Raw genomic sequence first — 24010 nt, 5'->3', positions numbered from 1 at the left:
GTCAGGAAAGCAAAATTTTGGGGAAAGGGTGGAAAAAATGTGTCAGGAAAACAAAATTTTGGGGAAAGGGTGGAAAAATGTGTCAGGAAAGCAAAATTTTGGGGAAAGGGTGGAAAAATGTGTCAGGAAAGTGAAATTTTGGGAAAAGGGTGGAAAAATGTGTCAGGAAAGCAAAATTTTGGGGAAAGGGTGGAAAAATGTGTCAGGAAAGCGAAATTTTGGGGAGGGGATGGAAAAATGTGTCAGGAAAGTGAAATTTTGGGGAAAGGGTGGAAAAATGTGTCAGGAAAGTGAAATTTTGGGGAAAGGGTGGAAAAATGTGTCAGGAAAGCGAAATTTTGGGGAAAGGGTGGAAAAATGTGTCAGGAAAGTGAAATTTTGGGGGAAAGCTGACATCCTCTCCCTTCTTTCAGACAGCTGCACGTGGAGGGTTTGGGACATGGCAGAGAACTCACAGAGTTTTTACTGTGCCAGTTTTGGCCAATTTACAAGGCCAGTTAATCCTGACGTGAAAAAAGGCAGCATCCATCACATCCTGTGCCCTGAGCCACACCAGCAGTTCTCAGTCTGCCTTTGCAGACCTCTCTCCTGGCATTTTATTTTATTTTATTTTATTTTATTTTATTTTATTTATTTTATTTATTTTATTTATTTTATTTTATTTTATTTTATTTTATTTTATTTTATTTTATTTATTCTATTTTATTTTATTTTACTTTATTTTATTTTATTTTATTTTATTTTATTTTATTATTCCACAATACATTATTCTGAAGAGTAAATCTATTTCTCTGTGTACTACAATCAGCGTGCGATGGGGTGCACACGCCCACTGAAATTTTTTTTTTAGGGGTTTTCAAATAGAAAGGGCTGAAAAATCTTTGCAGTTGGCTTTTACATTTTTCCCCAGCACTTCTATACCTGGTGATGAAACTTCCTGCAAAACTGGGAGCAGCTCCTTGCCCCCTGTCCTGGCACTGGAGACTGCTCCTAAAGCACTGCAGTTTCCCCTTGTTACTCTGAATTGGTTTAGGATTTGCAGCACCCTAAGGAGAAGAAAAGGCTTAATTTTGTCTGGTTTTGCTCGTGGAGAAAAAAGTGGCTGGTGGATTTTTATGCTGGAATTGCAAGGCAGAGGTTGCTGGCACAAGGCTGACCCATTCAGTTCCCTAAAACCCTAAAAAGCTCTGAAATCCCAGCTGCAAGCAAACAAATATATCTGTATAACACTCCTTAGGGAGTTAGACGTGCTGTATCTTCATATAAATTTTTCCCTGAGAGATAATGTCAAAATTAAGTTATTAATATTTTCCTGGCCAGGTAATTTTCCTTGCTGTTGCACTAGGATTTTCAACAGCTTGCACTCATTGAAATGTCACTGTTTTTATGGAGGGTGAGGAGGGCTTTGGAAAATTGAATAGCACATGGTTTAGGTAGGAAAGAGTCACTGCGACGGCTGGGAAAGACACGATGCTGATAAATTTGATGGATGCATGTACGGGGTGCTTTAAAAGACAGTAGAACATTACACAGCTCGCGGTTCTCCGCACATGGTTAAAGATTTGATTTGAAAGTACTTTAGCGGTGCTGCTCTGCCTTTGTCACAGTTAATAGAGGTTAGTTGCCAATCCGGGGGATTTCGGACGAAAAAAAAAAAAAGAAAAAGAAAAAATAAAAAATCACAGTATTTTCTGTGTGACACAGACACAAAAGATGCGGTGAGAGAGCTCATACCACGGCCGGCATTGGTGGTTCAGTGGTAGAATTCTCGCCTGCCACGCGGGAGGCCCGGGTTCGATTCCCGGCCAATGCAGCTGTTAGTTTTTCTTTTTTTTTTTTTTCTTCGAGTTCCTTATTTCTCCTTCCTTTTCCGCTTCCGTCGCGGCCGCCAAATCCTCCTTCAGCCTCACCGTGCCTCTCCCCGCTGTTCTCTGCCCCTCCGTGTTCATCCCGGGAACAGCGGGAGGATCCTCGGGGAGGCCGCGCCGGGCAGGACAAGATGGAGGTGTAAGGAAAAGGCCTGAGGGGGGAAGCACAGGGCAGGGGCGGACCTGGGAGCAACCCCGCCGGGGTGCTGCAGGGCATCTCCGTGCTGCTTTTTTTTGGGGGGGTGTAAATCTATAACCCCATAGAGTGTGTGGGTACAGCTGTATGTGGGTTGTGTGGGGGGTGCAGTCATGGCGGCCTGTTCGTGAGGGGATGCCCCCATCCCTGAGGGCTTTGTTGTTCCCCCAGTCCCCTCCCCGTGAGCTCAGGCCTTCTGAGGGGTTTATTTTCTTTAAAACTCCTACAGGATGAGTTGTTTGTGGGGGGAAAAGCGATGTGGATCCTGCTCTTGTAGCTTCCTGTCCTGGGAGAGGCAAAATAGGAATTTTTCTTTATTGCCGTGAGCTTTGTGTAGGAGCTGGAAATGCTGGAGAAGGGAAAACCTGAGGAGTTTGTTAACTCTATTATAATTATTAAAAATGGGAATTTTTCTTTATTGCCGTGAGCTTTGTGTAGGAGCTGGAAATGCTGGAGAAGGAAAAACCTGAGGAGTTTGTTAACTCTACTATTATTATTATTATTATTATTGTTGTTGTTGTTGTTGTTATTGTTGTTATTATTATTTCTTCCTATTAATAATAGAGTCAGAATTTTGGCTATTTCAGGGCTGTTACACCAGGCCTTCTCACTGTGTGTTTCAGGCACAAAATTATAGGGTTTGACTTATGTTGAAGCTTAAACATGTCACGAGTTCTGTGGAGCTGGTTAAATTTCTGGTTTTCATTTAATTTTAGTTTCTCTAATGCGTGGGGGCACTCATGGGATGTATCCCCCAAAGTCACTGAGCTCCTGCAGCCATGTAATGCAGGGATGCTTTATTATCATTAAATCTTCTCTGCTATGAGTGTGAAAATCAAAAGTTGATAAAAAAATCTGCTGAAGTACAGGTTTGTATGACAGTGTTAATACACTGTAGCAGCCTGCAGATAAATGAGCTGTTCTGGCTGTTGTACACTGAGAAAGATGCTTTTTGTAATATTAATAAAAATGTGTGATGCTTCTTATACATCCACCGAGTTTTTTATTAATCTATTTTTGTCTCCTGCCTGATTTGGAAGGGAAGCTTTGCAACTCTCCCAAGCTCTTACTATGGATTTTTCTTATCAGAATTATTTCGTATTTCTTACCAGAATTATCTGTTATTAGAGAAAAGAACTCTCAGAAAGCTGTGTGGTTTAAATGTACAACACATGTGAAGCAGCAGGCTTAAAAATATGAAGTGTCAGTGATACTTGTAAAGGTGTGATGCCCTGTCATAAGATATTTTTTGATATATGCAGCCCTACTCAAGAGTATTTTAACTAGTTTAGACTAAAATTTGGGCAAATATTAGCCATTTAAAGACTCCAAACATGTTTATCTTTTTGGTGTTACCATGACAATTTCTACCTTCTTAAGTCTTAAATGACATAAAAATTAAGTGTCGAATTGATTGCTTAAAAATATACATTAGAATCCATCATTCAGAATTTCTTTTTTCCTGACTGTAAAATCGGTAGCTGTGAGCTGTGAAGGAAATTTTATTTCTATCAGTTTATAATTTTGGTATTTCAGCACAACGGAGCTGTTGAAGATTTGAGACTGACTCGTTGGGAGAAGTGAGGGGAGGGGGAAAAAAAAAAGTATTTTTCTGAATGGCTAAGCGGATTGGAATGAAAAAGGAAAGCAGTTGTCTTAAATAATTTCATTCTTAACCTTTGATTCCGCAGCCTCGTTTGCATGGCGATGTATTTATTCCACACTCTTTCAGCCGAAGAATTCCATACTGTAATTCTCCCTATAGAATGTCTTTGATCCGCGGGGATTTCTGCAGGGCCCGGCTGAATGCAAACATTCTGAAGACTTGCATTTACCTCCCAACAAAAGCTATATATGGTTTGTAAAACATGAATGAAAAACTAATGCGTGCCTGAGCTCACTTGCTGAAGTTTCACTCGGGTCAGCGAAATGGAAGTTGAAGTTCATCTCAGCGTATTTTAGAAGGTCCTTTTCATTTAAAAACAATGCTAGAACCTGTGGAAGTTTGTGGATGCATTTACCATTTGAAAGTGATGAACGTGACAGTTCTATTCAGGCCATTGGCGGTGCTTAACAACACATTGTACCTTTTTTTGTTGTTTTTTCTCTTTTTTCCTAAGCTGCTGCACAGACCTGAGAAAGGCCTTTTTTTTTTCCTTTTGTATGGAAACTTTCTGTTGTTATGGCTACTGACTGCTCAGCAGAATGTGGTGTTCGGGGAATAGAGGATGTTCTGGGACAGTTTTTTCTCCCTCTTTTTACTTTAAATATATTAATTTACAAAATCCAGGAGGAATAAAGCCACCATGTGCTTGGCCCTGCAGTGCTTGGATAAGGATTTTTGCTTAATAGAGACTGAGGAAGTGGGAAATGGGAAACTCAGCCGTGCCCTTCTAATATAGGAACAGGCACATAAAAATAGAATAAATAAAGAGGAAATGCAATAAATTGTTGTTTTTTTCACTTAGTACAACACATAAAAATTAAAGCTTTATTTGTGTTTATACACACATATACATGTCCATGGTACTAAAATACTCAGGGTGCTCTTGACTGATAAAGAAAATAGTGCTTGTAATCTGAATTATTTTTCCCATTAGTCTTTATTTGAATAAAATCAGAGGCATTTTTTCTAAGGAAGAAGCAAAGCAATTTGGTTTGAGTGTGTGAAATTGGGTGAGTAAAATAGGGTGACTGAGTGAAAGCAGTATGTTGTACAAGTGTAATATGATTTATGGGGCAAACTCTGCAAACTAGACTTAATATTTATGTTATCATTTTACTGACAGCTTGGAAAATATTTTCCAGAGATGGCAATTGTAGAATCACCAAAATAAGATGTCTTGGGTCTTTTTTTTTTTTAACTTTATGTGTCTGTGACTGGGCAAAAAAAAAAAGCTTCAGACAGTTTCATTTGGAACATAATTAATTGTTTTCATTTTTCCTTTTAGAAAAGATGCAAATGCTGCATTGCTGAGTAACTTTGAGGTAAGTTTGTCTTCATTCTGCTGTTAAAGCAGTAATTTCAAGCTGTCATCTGTCCCTTGTATAATCTTTGAAACCTGGCAATCAGCAGAACCTGCAGGGGAATTTACTCTTCCTTGCATTTGGTTTGTTTTCAATTTTAAAAAAAGCTTTTAAAAGAAGCTTTGGAAATGGTTTTGCTAGTAATAGGTAGTGTAGTGTTGTTTCTTTGGTCTTGAGATTATTTCAAAGTGGGTATTTGTTTCTCTAATTTAAGGGGGGGGGGTTAGAAAGAAATAACGTGTTCTTGTTGGTTTAATTTAAGACAGGTAATGGAAATATTTTGCTTTGCTGATTAATATAGTTTTTGTAACAATTCTAGTAACCCAAGTGGTGTTGTCTATGTTATTGTATTGCTGAAGCTGCTTTTTATTGCAGCTGTTTCTTTCTATCCTGAAATGAATCTTCAGGTGTTTTGTGCTGAGCTGCCTCTGTCTGCAAACAGCAGATCAGGCACCTGGTGAGTGTTAATGAGGCATCTGGGAAGAACTCTCTGGAATCTCCTCTGAGAGATAGATGGTGTCTAGATGATACCATGTCAGCCAAACTGGTGTTCAGTGTCTGGCTGTTAAAAGCATGTGAAAAAAAATAGCAAATTTGGCTTTTCAAAGCAGTGATTCCCCTCCCAACTACTGACACCTTTCCATTTGCTCCACTTGCCAGTTGCAGTTCCACTGGCAAGGCCAGCATTCTGTAAATCCAGGTGATGCTCTGCACCCAGAGTTCCATCCCTGCAGTTCTTCTGTGAGCTTCTTGTCCTTCTGTGTTTGTTGGCCAAGTTCCTAGCCCGAGTTGGAGATTTCAGCACTGCCAGGTGTTCCTTTTCCATAGGAGTGTGAAGTAATGGAGGGTTTGTAGCTGATTACGTTCATATTTCTTACTGTCTAGAAATACTTGGTTTCTTCTTTATATATTCTTCAGTTTATAATTCCCTAGGCTGGATCTTGAGTGAAGCCAGGTAAAAATGAGGGGATGAACAGTGAGGAGTGCTCTGTTGCTTTGCTCTGGGTATTGACTCTGGATATACTACAAAGCCTGAAGCAGAACATCTGAAAAAGTTCCATTCATCTGTTTAAAATAGTCACAGCTTTTAAAAACATTTTACATCCTTATTCATCACTCTGGGGTCAGAACATTTCTCATTTCACTTGCTGGCCCATCCACCAAAACAGCCACACATTTATTGGTTTTTGTCTGGTAGGAATTTCCTGTTCATTTATGATTTCCTGCTGTAATATTTTGAGGTTAAATCCTCTCAGATGCTCTAAACCATTTTATTTTTCATCTTCAGGTGTACCAGTTACTTACTGATCTCAAGCAGCAGCGTAAAGAGAGTGGCAAAACCAAGCAGAGCTCTGGGCAGCAGAATCTGAACACAATCATGTATGAGGTGAGCAGCACTGGGAATGTCCATTTACCACTTAGCTCAAGCTGCAATAATTCACATCCTTAGGGCTGTGGATTAATTATTTGGTATCAAATTTCCCCTAATTCAGACCATAATAAAAGGTTTTATCTGCCACTTTTCTGTGGTCAGGTTGTAGGGTAACTGTGCTGTCAGGGCAGAGTTAGGCAGCTGATGTTCTTGAAATCTAGAAAAGAATTTCAGAATTTCAACTGTTTAGTTTTGGTAGGACTTTTTCTTTTTTTTAATTCTAAGTATTCCATCCTTTTAAGACACGGGGCAGAGCTCACTCACTACAAATTTATATCACATCACATAATGTGATAATAAAGATGATGATTTCAAAGCTGAGGCACAGAATACATGGTATTTTTTTATTAACAGAATTAAATTAATAATTCCCAGCCGAAACAGATAATTTAAATTGGTTTTTGATCCAAAGAAAAGCCAAACCACTTGTACAGATAACATCACTTGGATGCCAGGTGGGGAATAAACACTTTGTCCTTTGCTGGGAAGGAATTCTAAAATGTTATAATACAAACACCAACATTTAAAATAAATCAGCAACTTCCCAGAGCCTTGCAGTGAGAGCCATTGTGTGTGTGCTGGAGAATTGCATGAGCAGCACCATGACTGACAGGCAGCTGAAAGCACTTTGCCTTTGCTTGCATGAGTAATTCTGTTGAGCCCTGAAATGACTCATGTGGATAAGATCTGGCCTAGGCTTTGGTTTTGTTTTAGTTCTGGCTTTGTTTGAAAAAGGTACAGAGGTTGTAATTCCTAAACCTTGCATTCAACAAAATAGGGGCTTACCAAAAATGGGAATTAAATCTTCATGGAGACTGACAGTCTCTTCCTGAACCTCTGGGAAAGAGCTGAGGAAGATCCTGTAAGTAAATTTTATCAGGATGCACCTGAAATCTTGAATTACTTTGATATTCTATGTGTGAAATACCTGTAGGATGCTTAGGGGTGTAGCTGGTGTCAATTCTGAGTGTATTTTCTATGTTTGACTGAAAGAAAAGCAGAATTTGATTTTACAGGATTGTCTTTGCATTTCTTCACAAGCTCCCTGCAGATTTGGATCCATTGGCACTGAAGTAACTCCATGAAAGGAGCTTTGTTTTTCTGTGTGTTTGGCTTTTTCATTGATTTGAAATTGCCAAAAAATATATGAATCTGGAAGAGAAATTACTCCAGTGAAATAATTACATTACATGACAATATAACAATTTAATTTCAATCACTGGTGGTGATCACAGCTTCATTTTATCTGGAAAGGTCAGACAGGGCTGTAAAAAAGGAATAATAACAACTTATAATTATTTCCTGCTCTTCATTTTGGGGTTTAATTTAAGCGACAAGAAATATTTAGGAAGATTTTAAGTCACTTCCAGTGAAAAGTTAACTGTGAACTGGAATTTTTTGTGGGTTATATTATCAACAAATTGATTTTTTGCTCAGGTCAGATCACTTTGTGTAATGTAATTCCGTTATCCATCTGCTCAGTGTTGTTATTTTAAATAAAACAAATAAATGAATCTTCTGCTGTCAAAATCAGTTGAGTTTGGTGGGTGTTAGATGAACAAATTTGATCAAGGTATAATTGTCTCAATTAATTTTTAATGGCAAAATGTCCTTGTAGATTTCATAACAAGCCATTTAATCTGCTTCTATCAACTTTAAATTGCCAAAAATGCAGATAAAGGATAAAAACAAGGATAGATGAGAGATCTTAAAGAGGAATTTCTGGGCTGGCAGTGAGAATATTCCTGGCACTGAGCACATGAAAACTTGGGTTTAAGGATGAATTCAACTTTCTTGTGTGCTTTTAAAAGACAAAAACCAAACAAGGAGCAAACCAAGGTAGCAAATGTCTGTCACAAACAGCAAAAGAGGGTTTTTAGCAGGCAGAGCTGAAACTCAGTCCTTTCCTATAGTCTTCAAGTTGCAATTTTGGGCTTTGAACAGCTCAGATAAAGTTGATTTCCAAACCTGAATTGATTTTCCAATTTTCCTCAGGACTGAGGAGACTTTGCAGAGTACTTGTTCCATACACAATTGGTAAAACAAGTAATAAGTGTGAAATAATAAATATTTTCCTTCTGTCCCTTGCAGACACTGAAGTACATTTCAAAAACACCCTGCAGGTACCAGAGTCCTGAGATTGTCAAGGAGTTCCTGGTAGCCATGAAAGACCATAAATTAACCAAGTAAGTGGAGCTGGGCATTTGAACAGGAATAAAAACTCAATTAATGCTGAAAAACTGAACCATGTGGACAGTGTGATGAACTGATTCATGGGTTTTAAGTATTTTCTGCTATTATTTAAATGCTCAGCCAAAGATCTTTTCCTTCATTCTTGGGTATTTCCATCTTCTGGTTTTGTGCTGATTGTCCAGGATCTCTGAGATCTGCAGATCATGTAAATATTTATTTAAGTATTATTTAAATATTGCATCCACCAACCTTCCCTCCTCCCCCAGCAGTTTCAAGTGAATCTGAACATCCAGTTGTTACTTTGGGAATTTCTGCCAGGAAAAGAAAAGATATCCTTTGCAGTTCCAAGACTCCAAAGGTTTTTGTTCTGGTCTTGAGGCACAAAATCCTCTTGGAGCTCTGCAGAGTAGGACTGAAGCCTGGTTTAAATAGAAATAGAATCAGCTGGCCACTTGTTTGGATAGCTCTGATCACTCCTCTGACTTCTAAAGCAGAAAAAACCCAATATTTAGGTGCTCCTGAATGACTCCTCCTTCACTTCAAAGGAGGAGTTTATGCTGGATAGACACTGAGTGTGTGTTTATTCCCTGCTGGAAGGACTCCCAAGGAGTTCATCCTCTGGGAAGGAGCTTTTTCATTCGTTTGGCTGTTCCACAAAATGCACAGTGAGAGCTCTGGAGTGCTCCAGGGCAAGTTTTTAGCCTGTCCAGAGCAGGGGAAGCAGATTGTCAGCTTTTTGTTAGACTTTCAGTGCCCCCTCTCTACAGACAGGCACGTCCAGCACAGCAGCACTTCTGCACAAAGGGGTGCTGATCCTTGGGAATTCTGTCCTGGAATTGTGCTTGGAGTGCTTTCTTTGCCAGGTCAGTGAGTCTGTGTTTGACCCTCCTGTAGCTCATTTTATACAGCAGGATATTCATTTATGTATCTAATTGTTTTCTGCAGTTATTGAAGCAAGGAGAAAAGAAAATATTCTGCAATAAAAGTACTAGAGGGGGTAGTATGGCACTGAGAGGGTCTTAAAATTGGCAGCAAACATTTCTTGAGTAGTAGTGAACATCCTTCTTTTTGCTAATGTAAAACAGCCCTTTTTGAAGAGAAATAAGCTTTATTGTCTGTGCAGGGCAGCAGTTTGGGAAGAACCAGCAGAAGGATGTAGCACAGGAAAAAGAGTAGGATTTTTCAGAGTAAAAGGATCTGAACAATGTTGGTGTAAAACTCCCATTAAAAAATCAAAATGTTTATTTTTATTTAAAACTCATTTCTAAACTTCTTTCAGGTGGAATTTGACCAGTACCTTAGGGCTGACTCTTCATGTTATCACTTTGGGTACCTTGACTGCAACTGCTCCCCTGGATGGGATCCCTAAGAGTGAAATACTAAACAATTGAAATTATAAAGAGAAGCTTCCAGCTGCAGATTCTCTGTCTCCCATAGTGCTGAGCACTTTTGTAGAAGGTCTACCCAAATATTCACCTTCCCACAGCTGCTTGCTCAGTGAGCTGGAAAGGCTGGAACAGTTACAAGCTTTAAATGAGCTTTTGGACTGTTAATTTTTTTATGGATGCTCCGAGGTGCCTTTGGGGTTAGGTATCATCCTGTGTGTCCTTTTCCCGAGGCAGTGAAGGAAGGGAATTACTCCCAAATCATTTCTTGTGCATAGTGGCAGCAGGATGAGAGTGAAGAGCCAGCCAGTGATGTAGGTGACAAATTTACTCTGTCAGAATTCAGATTTGTTCTGTGAGCATCCTGTACAACATTGAGTTTTTTATCCCTCTCTTATCTGGTAAAGAGCTTCCCAAGTCTGAATAAAACCCAGAATTGTGTGTGTGATCCTGGCACTTCTTTTTTCTGATCTCTTCCATGCACCCACCTGAAGGCAGAAGTGTCAGGGCCCACCTGGCAGCCCCTTCACCCCAAACACAGGGAGCACACGGGGTGCAATTACTCTTTAAGGCACTTTGTGTTAAACCACTTACAACAGCCATGCCTCCAGGGCAGTCTGGAACTGCCCTTTGGTTCCTGACCAGGGTCATTTCAACACTGCTTTTCTTGTTAAATCGAAAGGTTGTGATGGTTTCCATTCTGTGGGATGGAGGTGGTGTTCAGGGATTTCATCCCAGCTGTCTGCCAGAGAACTTCCTTCCTTCCCCTGGAGAGGAAAGAGCTGCAGTGTTTGCTCTTCCAGGGCCTTGCTCGTGTGATCCCTGTAATGACCCTTCCTCCCACCAAGAGTAATGAGCTCCAGACTCTCTTTGCTGCTTCCTTTCTGGACAAGGCACCCCAAAATGTGCTGTCTTAGCTGGTCAGACACTGTCTGTGCTGGCAACAGCTCTCTGCAGTGGCTGATTAGATTTGAGATATATTTGTGTTAACTGGGGTCTGTCCTCACACAACTCAGTCTGGTTAAAGGGTCAGCAGCACCCATCACCCCACACTGCTTCCCTGCCCTTTTAATTCCTGTCATGACTCCACCTCTAGTCAGAGGGGAAACAATTAAGCAGCGTGTTCATGTTCTTAATTAGGCTCAGCCTATTTCCTAGTGCAAGGACTTTGAAGATGAGGATTTGCAGGCCTGCCTTGGGATGTGCCATTCCCTGCTCAGGCTGTGGTTGCTGCCCTGAGCACTAGGCTGTGCTCGTGCATGGGAGAATCCCAGCTGGGAAAAGAGAGCAGCCAGGGAAGCACCGGGAACCGAGGCACAGCAGAGCTTTGAATCAAGAGAATTCTCATTTTTCCTTCCACAACCCTGCAGGATGTCAGGCTGCACGTGGTGTCTCTGCTCCATTGAGAGAACTGATAATTCAGACAAATTCTGCAGTTCCTGGAAGATCACCTCAAATCCTTCTGTTGTCACTGATTTTTGCCACTCAAAATACCAGGTTAACAGGCCAGCATCCATTTTGTGATGGATTTGTCTCATTAGTGTTACAGACACAAATAAAAAACTTCCTAAAAGGCAGATTTTAAAAATCAACACCAACGTGCAAACAGATATTCCAGAGTCATTTCAGAAAGCTGCTTTGCTAAATGGAGCAAATTCAAAACCAGATATTCCACTGATATAATTAAGGTGTGGTAAAACAGTTTTTCCCATATTTTTTAATAATTAGTTTTGTAAAATTCAAACTGGAGAACTTAGATTTTTTTTTTAAACTAAGGCTCTGAACCCACATAATGAGTTTTATTATTACCTTGTTGAGGCCTCAAGCTTTGGCTGAAGCTCCAGTTCAGTGAGCCATGTTGTACTTGGAAATGGAGTTTGCCACTAGCAGCTAATTTTCCAGTTTTAGTGCTGGAATGGCTTCATATTTGTAAGGTATGGAGAATTGCATTGCATGAAAAGAACATTTATTAAACTGGAGCTCTGTAATTATGATTCAATGAAAACTGGTCCTACTTGTGCTTCTTCCTGTTACTGATAGCCTATCTTGGATCTAATTTTGGGATAACCAAATTTCCAATCACTGCATGTTATTATAATTTAAAAAAAACCAACCTGGTCAGAAACATTGCTCTTTTTGTGTTTAAATCAACACAGTTGAGGAAGTGTTGAGCTGAAAATCTTCAGTACTTTTAGAAAGTATTTTCCCTCATGACTGCCAAAAACTACAACAGATACAATCCTCTGCAGTATTAAAGGCTGAAGGATTTGCTTTATAATTTTTGTCTCCTCCAGAGCTTTCAAAATGAATATTCAACAGCAAGTCAGAATTGTGCTCATTGAACAACAGCATCATTTAAGAGATTTTAAAAGATTATTCTCAGCTTTTGCAGTGGGAATCCCTGTGGAGGATCACAGCACCCATTGGGGCTGAGATTTCCCATTTTGGGAAAATCCTCCCTCAGCCAGACCCTGTGATCAGGATTCAGGCATTAAAAAGAAATCCCATGGAGCACGGATTTATATTTCTAGCAGGAATAAAACCCCTGGTTGTGTGTCCAGCTGTTATTTCATGATTTTCCTAGCAACTCTCAAACATCCATTCCTGAGGATAAATTTGCTTCTGCTCAGGCACAGATGTTTGAAGGGTTTTTTAGCTCTCTGTGCTGGATCTTGGCACTGTTCACTCCTTACCCAGACCTCTTGCTGGAAAAACACTCTGGGAGTTCAGCAGATTGAAAAAAGGGCAATACCAACACACACAGGAGATTTTGGTTCAAATACAACCTTCTAAAGTTTGCTTAGTGCTGACAGAAAATGGTGCATTTTGTCTGAATTTCCACAAGAGCATGGAAGTATTTGTATTATTTTTTAGAATGGGTGTATCAGTGTAGAAATGTGCTGTCTGTTCTGTCTGTGATCTTGAACATGACCCAGAGGTGGTTTTTCTCTTGTAGAAATATTTTTTAGGATTTTTAGGATGGAACTCAACATCTTCACCTCCTCCAGCACTCTCCCCTCATGCAGACCTCAGACCCATTTTCCTCCCCATGACTGCACAGGTTTTTGTCCCCAGCAGCCTGAGCTTTGTGTGTGTCCCCAAACCCAGCCTGGAAAAGCTGCTCCTGGCTCCAGCTGAGTCCCAGAGCTGCAGGATGTGGGCTGAGGCTCAGCCCCACAGCAGGAATTGCCATTTTGGGATTTCTCAGCACACAGGTCCTGTACAAGCCTGCAGCACAGCCCATTAACTCTGATTAGTGGAATCTTGCTTTTATGTGAGAAAATTGCTTTCAACTGTCACACATCTTTTGTATGGATTCTCCTCTTGAATGAGCAGCTTTCGTGTTCCAAACTGTTACTAAAATCCAGGCAGAGCAGGGAAAATGCAGATGCTGAAGTTTGGGGCCAGTGAAGCTGAAAATGTTGTTCACCTTCTGTTTGGATAAATGGGACAGTTCCCCTTTTTATTGAACAAGCATCAGCGTGCCATGAATGCTTTAGGAAATGTGAAGATGAATTCATGGGAGCTGGAAAAAGTTAATTTTACTTTTTAGATTTAATGGAGCATGAACTAAAGTCAGGTTTAGGTCTGTGCCCAAGCCAAACACTGCAGTCAGGGCTGATCTTAGTGCATGGTTGCCTTGCTTAAAGCTAATCTCTGATGAAATTGTGGTTATTCAGGTTTTAATTTGTGTATGTGCTGTCAGGAAATTCCAGGTACACAGAGAGCTTGATCCTAGCAGTGAATTTTTGGGATCAGATATAGAGAGCCTAGTCCCAGCAGTGAATTTTTGGGATCAGTGTTAAAAAGGTGCAGTGGGTACTGAGCTCAAACTCAAACCTCTGCCTTGTGCTGCTGCTGAGGGCTGAGCAATCCAGTTTTCTAATAAATGAAATTTAGAGACATTTTTGAGTATTTATTTCATTGCTTACCTCATAATTACCTGTTACCATACCTAAAGATTATTCTGTCAGGGTGTTAATTTGTGCTCACGTTGCACAAGCAGCTCCAGATTAAATATGGCATTAATGCAGCTTTTGGGATTATTTTTGCACCCTGCTGCTCATTCCTTTGTGTTGCTGTGCATCATTTTCCAGTAGGGAGCTTTGCTGATCAAAACCAGCCATGAAATCCTTCAGATTACACATCTGAATGTGTTAATCACTTGTAAATTCTCTCTCATTGTTCTGTCCACATTTTTAAAAACTGCAAATACCCTGAAATGATGCTTTTAGGATCTGTTTGGCCTGACTGAAAAAATTCTGTCTATCCTTAGTGAGTTGGAGTGATGTTCATGGCTTATAAGCAAAAAGTCTTGGAGAGGTGACCTTTTCTTTTGGTGTGCCTTCTGTTTCTTCAGGAAACATGAGCAGTTGCACTAATTGATTGTTTTAGTCACCATGTGTAATTTGTGTTAATTTATTTCTGCTTGCTGCTGTGCCAGTAATCTTGCTGTGATAAACACAGCTCTACCTGCTTGAAAATAGCTCTGGATAAATCAGGTTTGCATTCTTCAGCTCAGGCATAAAATGGCTTTTGCAGTTTGATGCTCTTTGTTTGATTCTGGAGTTTTGCTGGCAAGGAATTTCAAGGATATTACTTTGAAAAGAAGATGAGGAAATGTATTGAATAAAAGTCAAACGATGTGCTTTGTGTGGAGGAGTGGTGGAGCTGGAGGATTGGGATGTGTCTTGTGCAAAAGAGAAGAGTTGTTTTGAGAAGGCTCTGATCTCAGAAGTGGTGTGTGAGAGAGGCTTGGGTAAATATGAATTCATCCCAGTCTGTCCTTGTAAGTAGGGCTGGGGGAGGAGGAGGAGGAGAGCAAAGAGCACTGAAAGCAGCAGCTCTGTGCCTCCATCAGGCACCAAAGCAGGGATTTCCCAGCTCTGGAGGAAGAAGCTTTCAAAAACCCAGCTGAATTGGCCAGATTTTTATACAGTAAAGATACTATTCAATATTTTTTCCCCAGCTCTGCATGGCAGTGCTGCCTTTAGCTTTGCTTTTACACCAGTGAGTTTTAGCTCTCATTGATTCCTTAAATCACTGCTTTCCATGGAAATTATCTGAGTGCTGTCATTATTGGGGTTTTATTCCTGGTTTTTATGACAGAGAGAGATGGCAGCAATCATAAACACCTCATCTTTCTGCCAGTGAAGTGCTCTGAGTTCAGAGCAAAATCCAGCCACGCTCTCCATAGCCTCCTGTTGGAAGCACCAAAGAGATTTGAGTGATTAACAAGGGAGGTGTATTCCCTGCTTCCCAACTGAAACTTCTTTTGGCCCTCCAAAAGCAAAGCAAACTAATAAATAAATAAATAAATAAATAAATAAAAGGATTCCCTGGAGCTTTCTGTTAGGAATTGTTAATATCTCACAAATGCTGTATTGAAAGTTTACAGACTTTCTTTTTCTGAAGCTGAAAGTGGTGATTAAAATGGACATTTTAGCTGGATCATCCAGCAGCCAGTGGCAGAGGCCATTTGAAATTAAATTATATCTCTGGGGTATCTCCAGACTCACAGAAATTGTTGGTTGTGAACATGGAGTGATCTGTGTTCTCTTAAAAGCTGTGAGGTTTCCTTTCTAAAAAAAAAAAAAAAAAAAAAAAAAAAAAAAACCACAGGGGAAAACCTTCCAGAATCAGTTTAAATGTGCTTTAAACCCTCCAGGATCCATTGAAATATGCTTTAAAGATGCCCTATAAATAGTAATAAATGCCAAGATTTAGTTTTTCCAAATTGTAGTTCCCTGCTGGAACTTTGTATTTGTAGTGAGCTAAAAGGATAAACAAGTTGCTGCCATTTGATGAGGTTGTAACTCCTTAGGTATGAAAATTGTTCTTGTGGTTGTGTGTTCATAGCAGAAGTGTTTGATCTCTGGTGAGTTGTTCAAGATTTCTGCACAGCTTTAACAAAGCAGCAGTTAATTAATGGTTGCACTCTAATGATCTAAGGGTCTCTGCTTGCCACCTTGGGCTAAAAGTGCCAACAGCAGCGTTGCTGAACACAGGGAAGTCCCCAAATTATTCAAATATCCATATTATGGCCCTTCAGCCACATGCCAACCCAGCCAGGATTATTCCTGGCAGTGACATTTCATCCCTAAGTGATCAGGAATGTGTTTGCATCACTGCAGGCATTGAAGGGATCCTCAAACCACCCAGTAATGTGGATTTTCTTGCACTGTGCTTTTACCAGGGCTGAAAAGCTGCAGCTGCTGAACCACAGGCCTGTGACTGCAGTGGAAATCCAGCTGGTGAGTAACAATGCCTGGGCCTGTTCAAAGCTTAACTGGAAGCAGCTTTAACCTTGGAGATCAATTGAATAATTGCTTTCTCATGGGCCACTGATTGAATGTATCCCTTTATGCACATTTTACATCCATGGCTTCAGATCCACTCAGCTTCCTGTCAGAGCCCTCTCAGACAGATTCTTCACCTCTATTTGTTTCAGTGGCACACACTGAAAATGCCCAATGCAGCTATTAGAGGTGAATTATGAAAGTATTGCAAATAAGAAAGTATTTAATCTTTTTGCTGTGCAGCTCTGTGGTGGAGTGTTTCGCTTTTTGATGTCTTCCCTGGTTGGTTTTGGTTGTCTTTGCACTAGAATCAAAAAAATGTAGAAGGAAATGAGCAGTCATGCAGGATAAGAAGTGGGTGTAAAGTTTCTGATGGGAAGTAGCCATTGTCAGTCTAAGAATAATTCAGCTGCAAAGAGGGATTGTCACTAAATAGAAATAGATGCTTCTATTCTCTCAAGCATCTCCTCAGGAATACAAACCCCTGTGGTAATAAAGAGATTGTTAAAATCAGGATATTATTTCAATAAAGATCTCTTGCATTAAGAACATCTGTTTGCAATCTTCCCCTGGAACCAAGCTGAGGAGGAACAGGATCATATTTTGCTGCAAAAAAAGGAAGGATTCAAGAGGGACCAGTAGGACAATTTTTCTTCTGTCACCAAGGAGCAGAGATTAGAATGCTGAAGGCATCTCAGCAGAATGGTTCCAGCTGAGGAATGAAAGCTGTGTTCTGTGGCTGAGGAGATCAGTGTCCATCAGCAGCCCAAGCAGGAGTTTTAAGTTAGTCAGAAACCACAATGTGGAGCCTGTCCCACACCTTTGTTAGCTTCATATGCTTAGACAGATTTATTTTATTGGCTTTTCTTCCCTTCTTTAAATGCAGTCATATTTTAGGGTTCTCAGGTGACTGCACGGCTTTGTTTGTCTCTTCCCTGCTGTCCTACTTGCTTCATTGTTATCCTCCCTACCCATAAAATACTGAAAATAGTTTGCTCTTGTGCAATATTTGAAGAAAATAAGAAGTTTAGACCTTTCTATTAGAAGTCAGCTTTCAGTAGAGTGCCATGTTTTAGGTATTTCCAGTTTTGTAGTGTCAAAGTTAAATAAGACTCGTTGAAACTTAGAGAACACAGACACAAGATTTATGTTCAGGGTCAGTTTATTATTGATCCAAACCCTTCTCTGATGGTCACAGTCAACTTGTGAGAAGTTGAATATCTGTATATTTGGGGGTTAGCCTGAATTTGGATCTTCATGGAAGCCTTGGGGATGCAGTTACTCCTGTTCCATTGTGATTCCCCTGTAATTCCCAGGGCACATTCCCCCAGAGTCAGAGTTGCAGTGGTGTGAGTGTCCTGGATTGTTAACCCTGTGTCACACGAGCCCTCCCCAGAACTGCAGCACATTTGGAAGTGCTTCACTCAAAGCCTTTGGAGCTCAGGGACTGCTGGGCAGCTGCAGGTTGGTGTCACTGAAATCCAGAGCTGGGAGAGGCAGGGAGATGATTTTGCTGTTCAGGTGCTGGCTTGGATCCTGTTTTTGATGAGTGCAGAGGTTGCAGCAGTCACTGAACACACAAAATCTGCCTTTTCTGGGTATAAAATAACACAGAGGTCACCCATGCACAGATTCCCTGCAGGAAAGTCCATTCCCTGCACTGATGGATGAGACACAACCTGCTGAGAAGGGAATTTTGGCTCTAAAGTGGCCTTGATTCTCTCCTCACTGAACTGAAAACTTGCCCCTGAATCAGAAATAAATGCTGAGGAGAATTTCTGAGCAGGTCCTGGAATAGGAGTACATCAATCTTATTTTTCTGAAGGCTTTAAACAAAATGAGAGCCAAGTCCAAGCTGGCTCTCACTTTGCTCAGTTGTGATGTCTCAAACTTTTACTCAGTGCAGCCTGACCATGGAATGGAGTCTGATTTACCTGGCTGGTTCTTGGGAGAGGATATTTATAATTATTGCTGCTTTTTGCCTTTCCAGCCTTTTAGTTTTTTTACTCTCCCTCTACAAAATTCCTTCTTTTTATCTGTGTGCAAACAATAAATCCATTTCAATAAAATTATTTTGCAGCTAAAAAAACAAATTTCTGTTTTGATCTTTTGTAAACCTTAATGCAGAAATTGCTACCATTGTCCATCTTTGCCTTTTCCAGCCTCTGTGCCAGGATTTATTTTCTGAAAACAACAGCAACAAAAGGAGCATGAAATTCAGATTCTTAGCCTACAGAGTAAAACACTGTACCACTGCAGCTATCTTGACCTCCTGTTTTAATCTTTAACACATGTTGGGCCTGGCTCAGTGATTCCCAGAAGGAGGAAATCAAAAGTCAGGGATGTTCAGCTCACCATGAGAGTGGTTCATCTTTAGTTAATGGTGAAGATGAAGCATCATCCTTTTTAAGGAACAAATTGCTCCACATTTTTCTCTCCGGGTAGAAAAGCAGATTTTAATTTTGTGCTTTTTAAAAAATGTATTTCTGCTTTGGAGAGTTTCATACTGATGTGCATAACCAGGCTGGCACATTGTCTTTTATACTGGAAAATAATAATGAAAAGTCTTTTGGAAAAGGAAAGATCATAAGAAGGTTTAACATTTTATTTTCTCATCAATGTATTTTGCCTTGCCCTTGGTTAATTATGTCTGAAGAAGATTAATTCAATTGTTCAGTCTTTTACTTAATTTCTTTTTTGAATGTGCTTTTTTCCTATTAATGTGGTGGTGCTGAGCAATTTCAAATCACTGCTCAAAGGAGGAAATAACAGTGATTTATTCATCAAACATCTCCCTCCTCCACTGGGGTTAAATGATGTGCTTGATTGCTTTGGAAATGATCAGAGCCCCTATTTCCTTTATTACTGTACTTTACTGATTATTTAAAAACCTAATTCTTAGTTTATTATTCCAACAAACAATAGCTTTTAACCCACAGGTTGTTCTGTGATGCTGAGGTCTGTTCACCAAATACTAAGAGAATTTCTCAGTTCTTTCAGGACTCCTTGGGGTTCTTCAGTGTGGCTTTATTTATTCCTCATTCTTGATTTATGGTTATGTCTCAGGAGACTAAACCAAATAAACATTAGCATTGAAAGCAGCACAGGGAGGATGATGAAGTCTCTTAAATTCTGTTTTTATTTGGGTAAGCACAAAGGATAGGTATGGTTTGAATTAAGGATGTTTGTCCTTGTTTCACCAAGTTAAAAAAAAAAAAGGAATTTAGACAGTCCTGAGTGATTTTGTGCTGCCATTTGTCCATGGCACTACGAACATAGATTTGCACCTTAATTTATGAATAAACACTTTAATCCCTGGGATTATCTTCATGGGCTGGCTGTGAATTGCTGAGAATTAAATTTGAGCTGCAGGAGGAATGTGCTGCTTTGAGTTTGAGCTGGGAGAATTTTATGCCAATTAATTTACAAAGTTTTCCTGATTCCCTCTTTAGATGTAGATTAGATGCGGAGCATTGTGGAAACTAAATGGGAGCATTGCTGACTTTAGGAATATATTGCAATGCAAATTGAATAACAAACTGCTCAAATTTGGGTGAAATAGAAATTATTAGTGAGGCCTGAGCTGAGTGAATGATCACATTTCACAGCTAGCACACACTGGATGTGTGTGTGAAGGACATTGATTTGCTGCAGCATTTTTTCCTGAACCCCTGGAGTTATTTTGGGGCAGCACAGCCTTATGAATGCTGAAAAGCAACAGTGAGAATTCTTTATGACATCAGAGATGTTTTTATGCATAAATTGTATTTCTGTCACATTTCCCACCCAAATCTCCAGATATTGAGGCCCAGCAGTACTTTGGTCAGAAATACCCCAAACTTTTCACATGGCATCATCTGAGAGGGGAAATTGTTCCCATTTGGGCTGGGTGGCACTGCCAACATCAACATCTGAGCTCATCCCCTCCCTTCAAACGTTTGCATTTTTGTTTTCCTTACTATAAATTTGCATTCCTGCCTGCTTATGGGCTCAGTCTGGCTCTTGAGCACTTTCAGCCAGTGCAGGGCTTTTTGCTGGAGATTTTTTTTTTTTTCTGGGAAAGTAGGTACCTGAATCCAGTTGGCTGCTTCTTGCACCTCATTTCTCTTCTCAGCACCAGATTTCTTCGTGCTCTCAGCATCAGAGATCTTTTGTCTTGCAGTTGTAAATCAGGAGCTGTGAGAACATCTGCTGAATGCAGAATGAGCCTCTGAGTGACCTCCTGTTCCCCCTGAGATCTGTTTTCTTTTAGGACAGTTTCATTTGCCCCTTTATCTGTGTGCTGTCTGTGCTTAATTTTTGAATTTTTCCTTCTGGCTTGTTGCTTTGCTGTTTCCTCACTGCTTATGTTTTCATAAATCAGGCCCAGCCTGCTTTTCCACTTCCTGAAAGAGTGAAAAAATTGATTTTTACAGTGTGTGCTTTTGATCCTTTGTATCAAATAATATCACAACAAAATAAGGCTGAAGCATCAACTTGGCTAAGAAGCTGTCTGTCCATCCTGCTAAGTGTTGGTTTGTGTGTGTTGGTAATTCCTGGGAGCTTCCTGGAGAGGCACCAAGAGGTGAATTTGCTGCAACAGTTGAAGGAATTCCTATTTCCCTCTGGATCTGTCAGCAGAAGAGAACTTGGGAGCTCCATCTCCTCCTCAGTGCAGGGTCTGGCATCTCTAAAAATGCTTTTCACAACATTTAATGAGACATCACTTAGAGCACCAGAGCATCTGAAACACCAGAGATGATTTCTTTCATTTCTGGCATTTCTGGGGCTGCCAGAGCTGAGCTGCTGTGTCTGTCCCTGCAGTTTGTGCTCATGCTGTGCCAGTAAAAATGACATCAGTGGGGTTGTTCATAGTGGGAGTTGGGGCATTACTCATCTGGAGTCACTGGGAAGCAGGGAAGAAAACAGGGATTAGAATTCACATGTTCTGCCTTAAAATCAGGAGTTGCTAAGAGCTGGTGCTGATGAAAAATCCCTGGTTTTTATTTGAGTTCTGGTTTTATCAGAGCAAGCACCTAAAGGAGACTGTAGAGGGGGAAAAAAGGGAAAGGAGATCCAGAGAAAATTAAAATGGGAGGAGGTTTGGACTGTATGTCATGTAATAAATCAAATCTAACCAAGACCAAGTGCTGTTTTCTGGGGGATGGTAAAAAATCTGGGAGACCTTGGTTCAGTCATTCTACCTGGAGTGATCCAGGTGTCCAAAATACCTGGGCTGGTTCTTTGTACAGCTCCTGCTCCTACAGCACCTAGCTCACCTTGAAAATTCAGTGTAAGAGTCATGAATAACCTCATAATCCAGCCTGAAAGCCAGGCTGATAATCCTCTGTGAAATTTAATAGCAGAGGTCATCTGGAGAGGAGTGATTTATCAGCAGCATTGACAGCAAGGAGTGGGTGGAGCAGATTTCATCATGGAATCACAATCCCAGGATAGTTTGGGCTGGGGGAGACCTAAAAGAACATCTAGTTCTAGGGACATCTCCCACTTCCACACTTCATGCTCCAAGGTGTGCTGAGATGATTCCCTGTGGGAATTGCCTGGCAGGAATCAGCTGCCAGGGCTTCTCCCAGGCAGGGAAGGAAGATTTTGAGTGTGTTTGAGCACAGGGTGTGCAGTGGAGCAGCTGCTGGGAAGCAGAGCCAGGGCTGCTGTTCAAGGCAGTGTCCTACAGTAGTTGTTGAGCTAACAGCCACTCCCCAGGGATTTTCATCCTTTGATGGGGATAGTCCTCAGCAAGTCATTTACAGATGGAAATTCACTGTCTGTCTTTTGCTGAGGAATGGATTCTCTGTGTGTGTGCAGATCTGTGGATGATGCTGATGAAAGATGATCAGATTGTGCAAAGAGGGCTCGGAGGACTCTGAAGAAAAACAAAAATGAGTTGAATGTCCCACTCTGCTTCTCAGAAGGCATCTGAAGAGCTGCAATTTACAGCTAGAGCTGATTAAACCTGCCTGGACTTGGAACCATCATTATTATAAATCACTCCTCTTCGAGGCTGTTTTCAAGGACTTGGTGTAAAAAAAGAAAACTCAAAGCCCACAATCCTAATTGGTTTCATTTGTGTTTGAAGAGTTGTTCTGACTTGATTCTCCAGTCTTCTGACAAGCTTTTTTTCTTTTTAACAGCTGCCTGTAAATTAGGGCAGTTGTTTTACTGGTAGCAATGATATAAAAGCTGCCACAGCTCCACAGTGGGAGTAGGTCCCTAATTAATCTCATGGAATCATGGAGTTGATTCATGACTGTTTTTGATGTTGCTCAGAGCTTTTAAATGTCTTTATATCCAGGAATCTCCCAATCCAAGCAAATCCCAGCGGAGTCCAGCTGCTGTGGGATGAGGTGGTTTCTTTTATGGGCTGATGATTTCTGTAGGTACTGGATGAGATGCCAAGATCCAGGGAATCCCTCTCAGGATATCCCATGAAAACACTGAAACTTGGGAAAAAGGTCAGGAAGGTGGGGCTGCATCTGAGCTAAAGGAAAAGCTTGGCTCAGGACATGGATGTGGAGGTTGAGAGAGGCTTTAGGATAAACCAGGCTGTTCCTAGGCTGGTGTTTTCCTTGCTGTAAGGAAAACAGGATCTCATTACACAGTGCCAATTGTTGTGGTGAACAATGGACTTCTTTCTTGTTCTTTCCAAATATTCCAAGAGTTCTGCTTTTGTAAAATGCTTTTGTGATGAGCTCAAGGCTGTGTCTTGACAAAGCCTTCCCTGCTGAGCTGAGTCCTTCTCTCTGAGGGAGGAAGTGTGGATTTAATGATGCCAATGGGTTTTGGTTTTTTTTTTTTTTTTTGACCTGCAGATGGTGGAAGAAAGTGAGGAGAGGCTGACAGAGGAGCAGATCGAGTCCCTCCTGCAGACAGTCACCACCATCCTGCCAGGGGATCCAGAGGAGCAGCACAGAGACTCAGCAATGGCAGCAGAAGACAAAGGTGACCAGGCATAGCAGGCAGCACTTCCAGAAGAGATCCAGCTGCTGTTAGTCTGGGTTTGATACCAGTTCAATCCTGTATTGGACATAATTGTAAAATAGATTCAAATTTTTATGATTTGGAGGTGATGAGGGAACCAATTGTTCACAAGCAAGCAGGGAAAAGGACACTATTGTTTGGGTGTTTTGTCATAAACAGGGGTGCCAGTGCCAGAGTTTACACTGGAGCAGCCTGAGGAGTGTTGGGCTCAGCATCTCTTGGGACTTTTCCATTCCCCATGGAATCAGCACAGCAGGGCTGCCATGAGAATTCCTCTCAGAAGCTTTGGAGTTGCTCAGGTGGTTTCCAGAGCAGTGAAAATTCAATTTTGAGGCTGTTTGCAGAGCAGGGATGTACAGGAACTCCTTGGGGTCTGGCCAGGCTCTCCCAAATCTTGGCATTGTGGAATTGAGAGGATCTATGGGAGGGAAACTCAAGGATGTCTGATAGTCTCTTTTAAATATAAGAAATCCAATTCAGCAAATTGCACTGAATCCAGGGAGCTGGGGGGTTGAAGCTGTGAAATCAAAGCTGTGAGTGCCCAAACAGCAGAATACTGAGGTGTTTCTTCACCCTCTGAACATTTATTCCAATATTTACACACAGACAAGGCACTCCTGTGATGGAGGAAT

At 40.8% G+C, this 24010-nt stretch overlaps 1 protein-coding gene and 1 non-coding gene across 2 annotated transcripts; both read left to right on the top strand.

The window, feature by feature from the left end:
- The first annotated feature begins 1742 nt into the window (after positions 1–1742).
- TRNAG-GCC (transfer RNA glycine (anticodon GCC)) lies at positions 1743–1813 on the top strand. The gene has a single exon. It is a non-coding gene; the product is annotated as a tRNA-Gly (tRNA).
- Positions 1814–1999: 186 nt separating this feature from the next.
- On the top strand, positions 2000–23683 carry CRCP (CGRP receptor component). The gene is made up of 6 exons (XM_062507060.1): positions 2000–2007; positions 5016–5052; positions 6380–6478; positions 8615–8709; positions 16298–16355; positions 23210–23683. The coding sequence occupies exons 1-6, from the start codon at positions 2000–2002 to the stop codon at positions 23351–23353; spliced, it is 441 nt and encodes a 146-aa protein (XP_062363044.1). The 3' UTR covers positions 23354–23683.
- The last annotated feature ends 327 nt before the right edge of the window (positions 23684–24010 follow it).

Source organism: Cinclus cinclus, chromosome 22 (genome assembly GCF_963662255.1).
Source record: "Cinclus cinclus chromosome 22, bCinCin1.1, whole genome shotgun sequence".
Taxonomy (NCBI): domain Eukaryota; kingdom Metazoa; phylum Chordata; class Aves; order Passeriformes; family Cinclidae; genus Cinclus; species Cinclus cinclus.
Note: the sequence above shows the minus strand (reverse complement) of the source record. Positions and strands in the feature narration are given on the sequence as shown.

Coding starts and splice junctions, on each gene's coding strand:
- CRCP (XM_062507060.1), top strand. Junction 5,053..6,379: donor CATTGCTGAGTAACTTTGAG/GTAAGTTTGTCT, acceptor TTTCATCTTCAG/GTGTACCAGTTACTTACTGA. Junction 8,710..16,297: donor AAAGACCATAAATTAACCAA/GTAAGTGGAGCT, acceptor TGCTTTTACCAG/GGCTGAAAAGCTGCAGCTGC.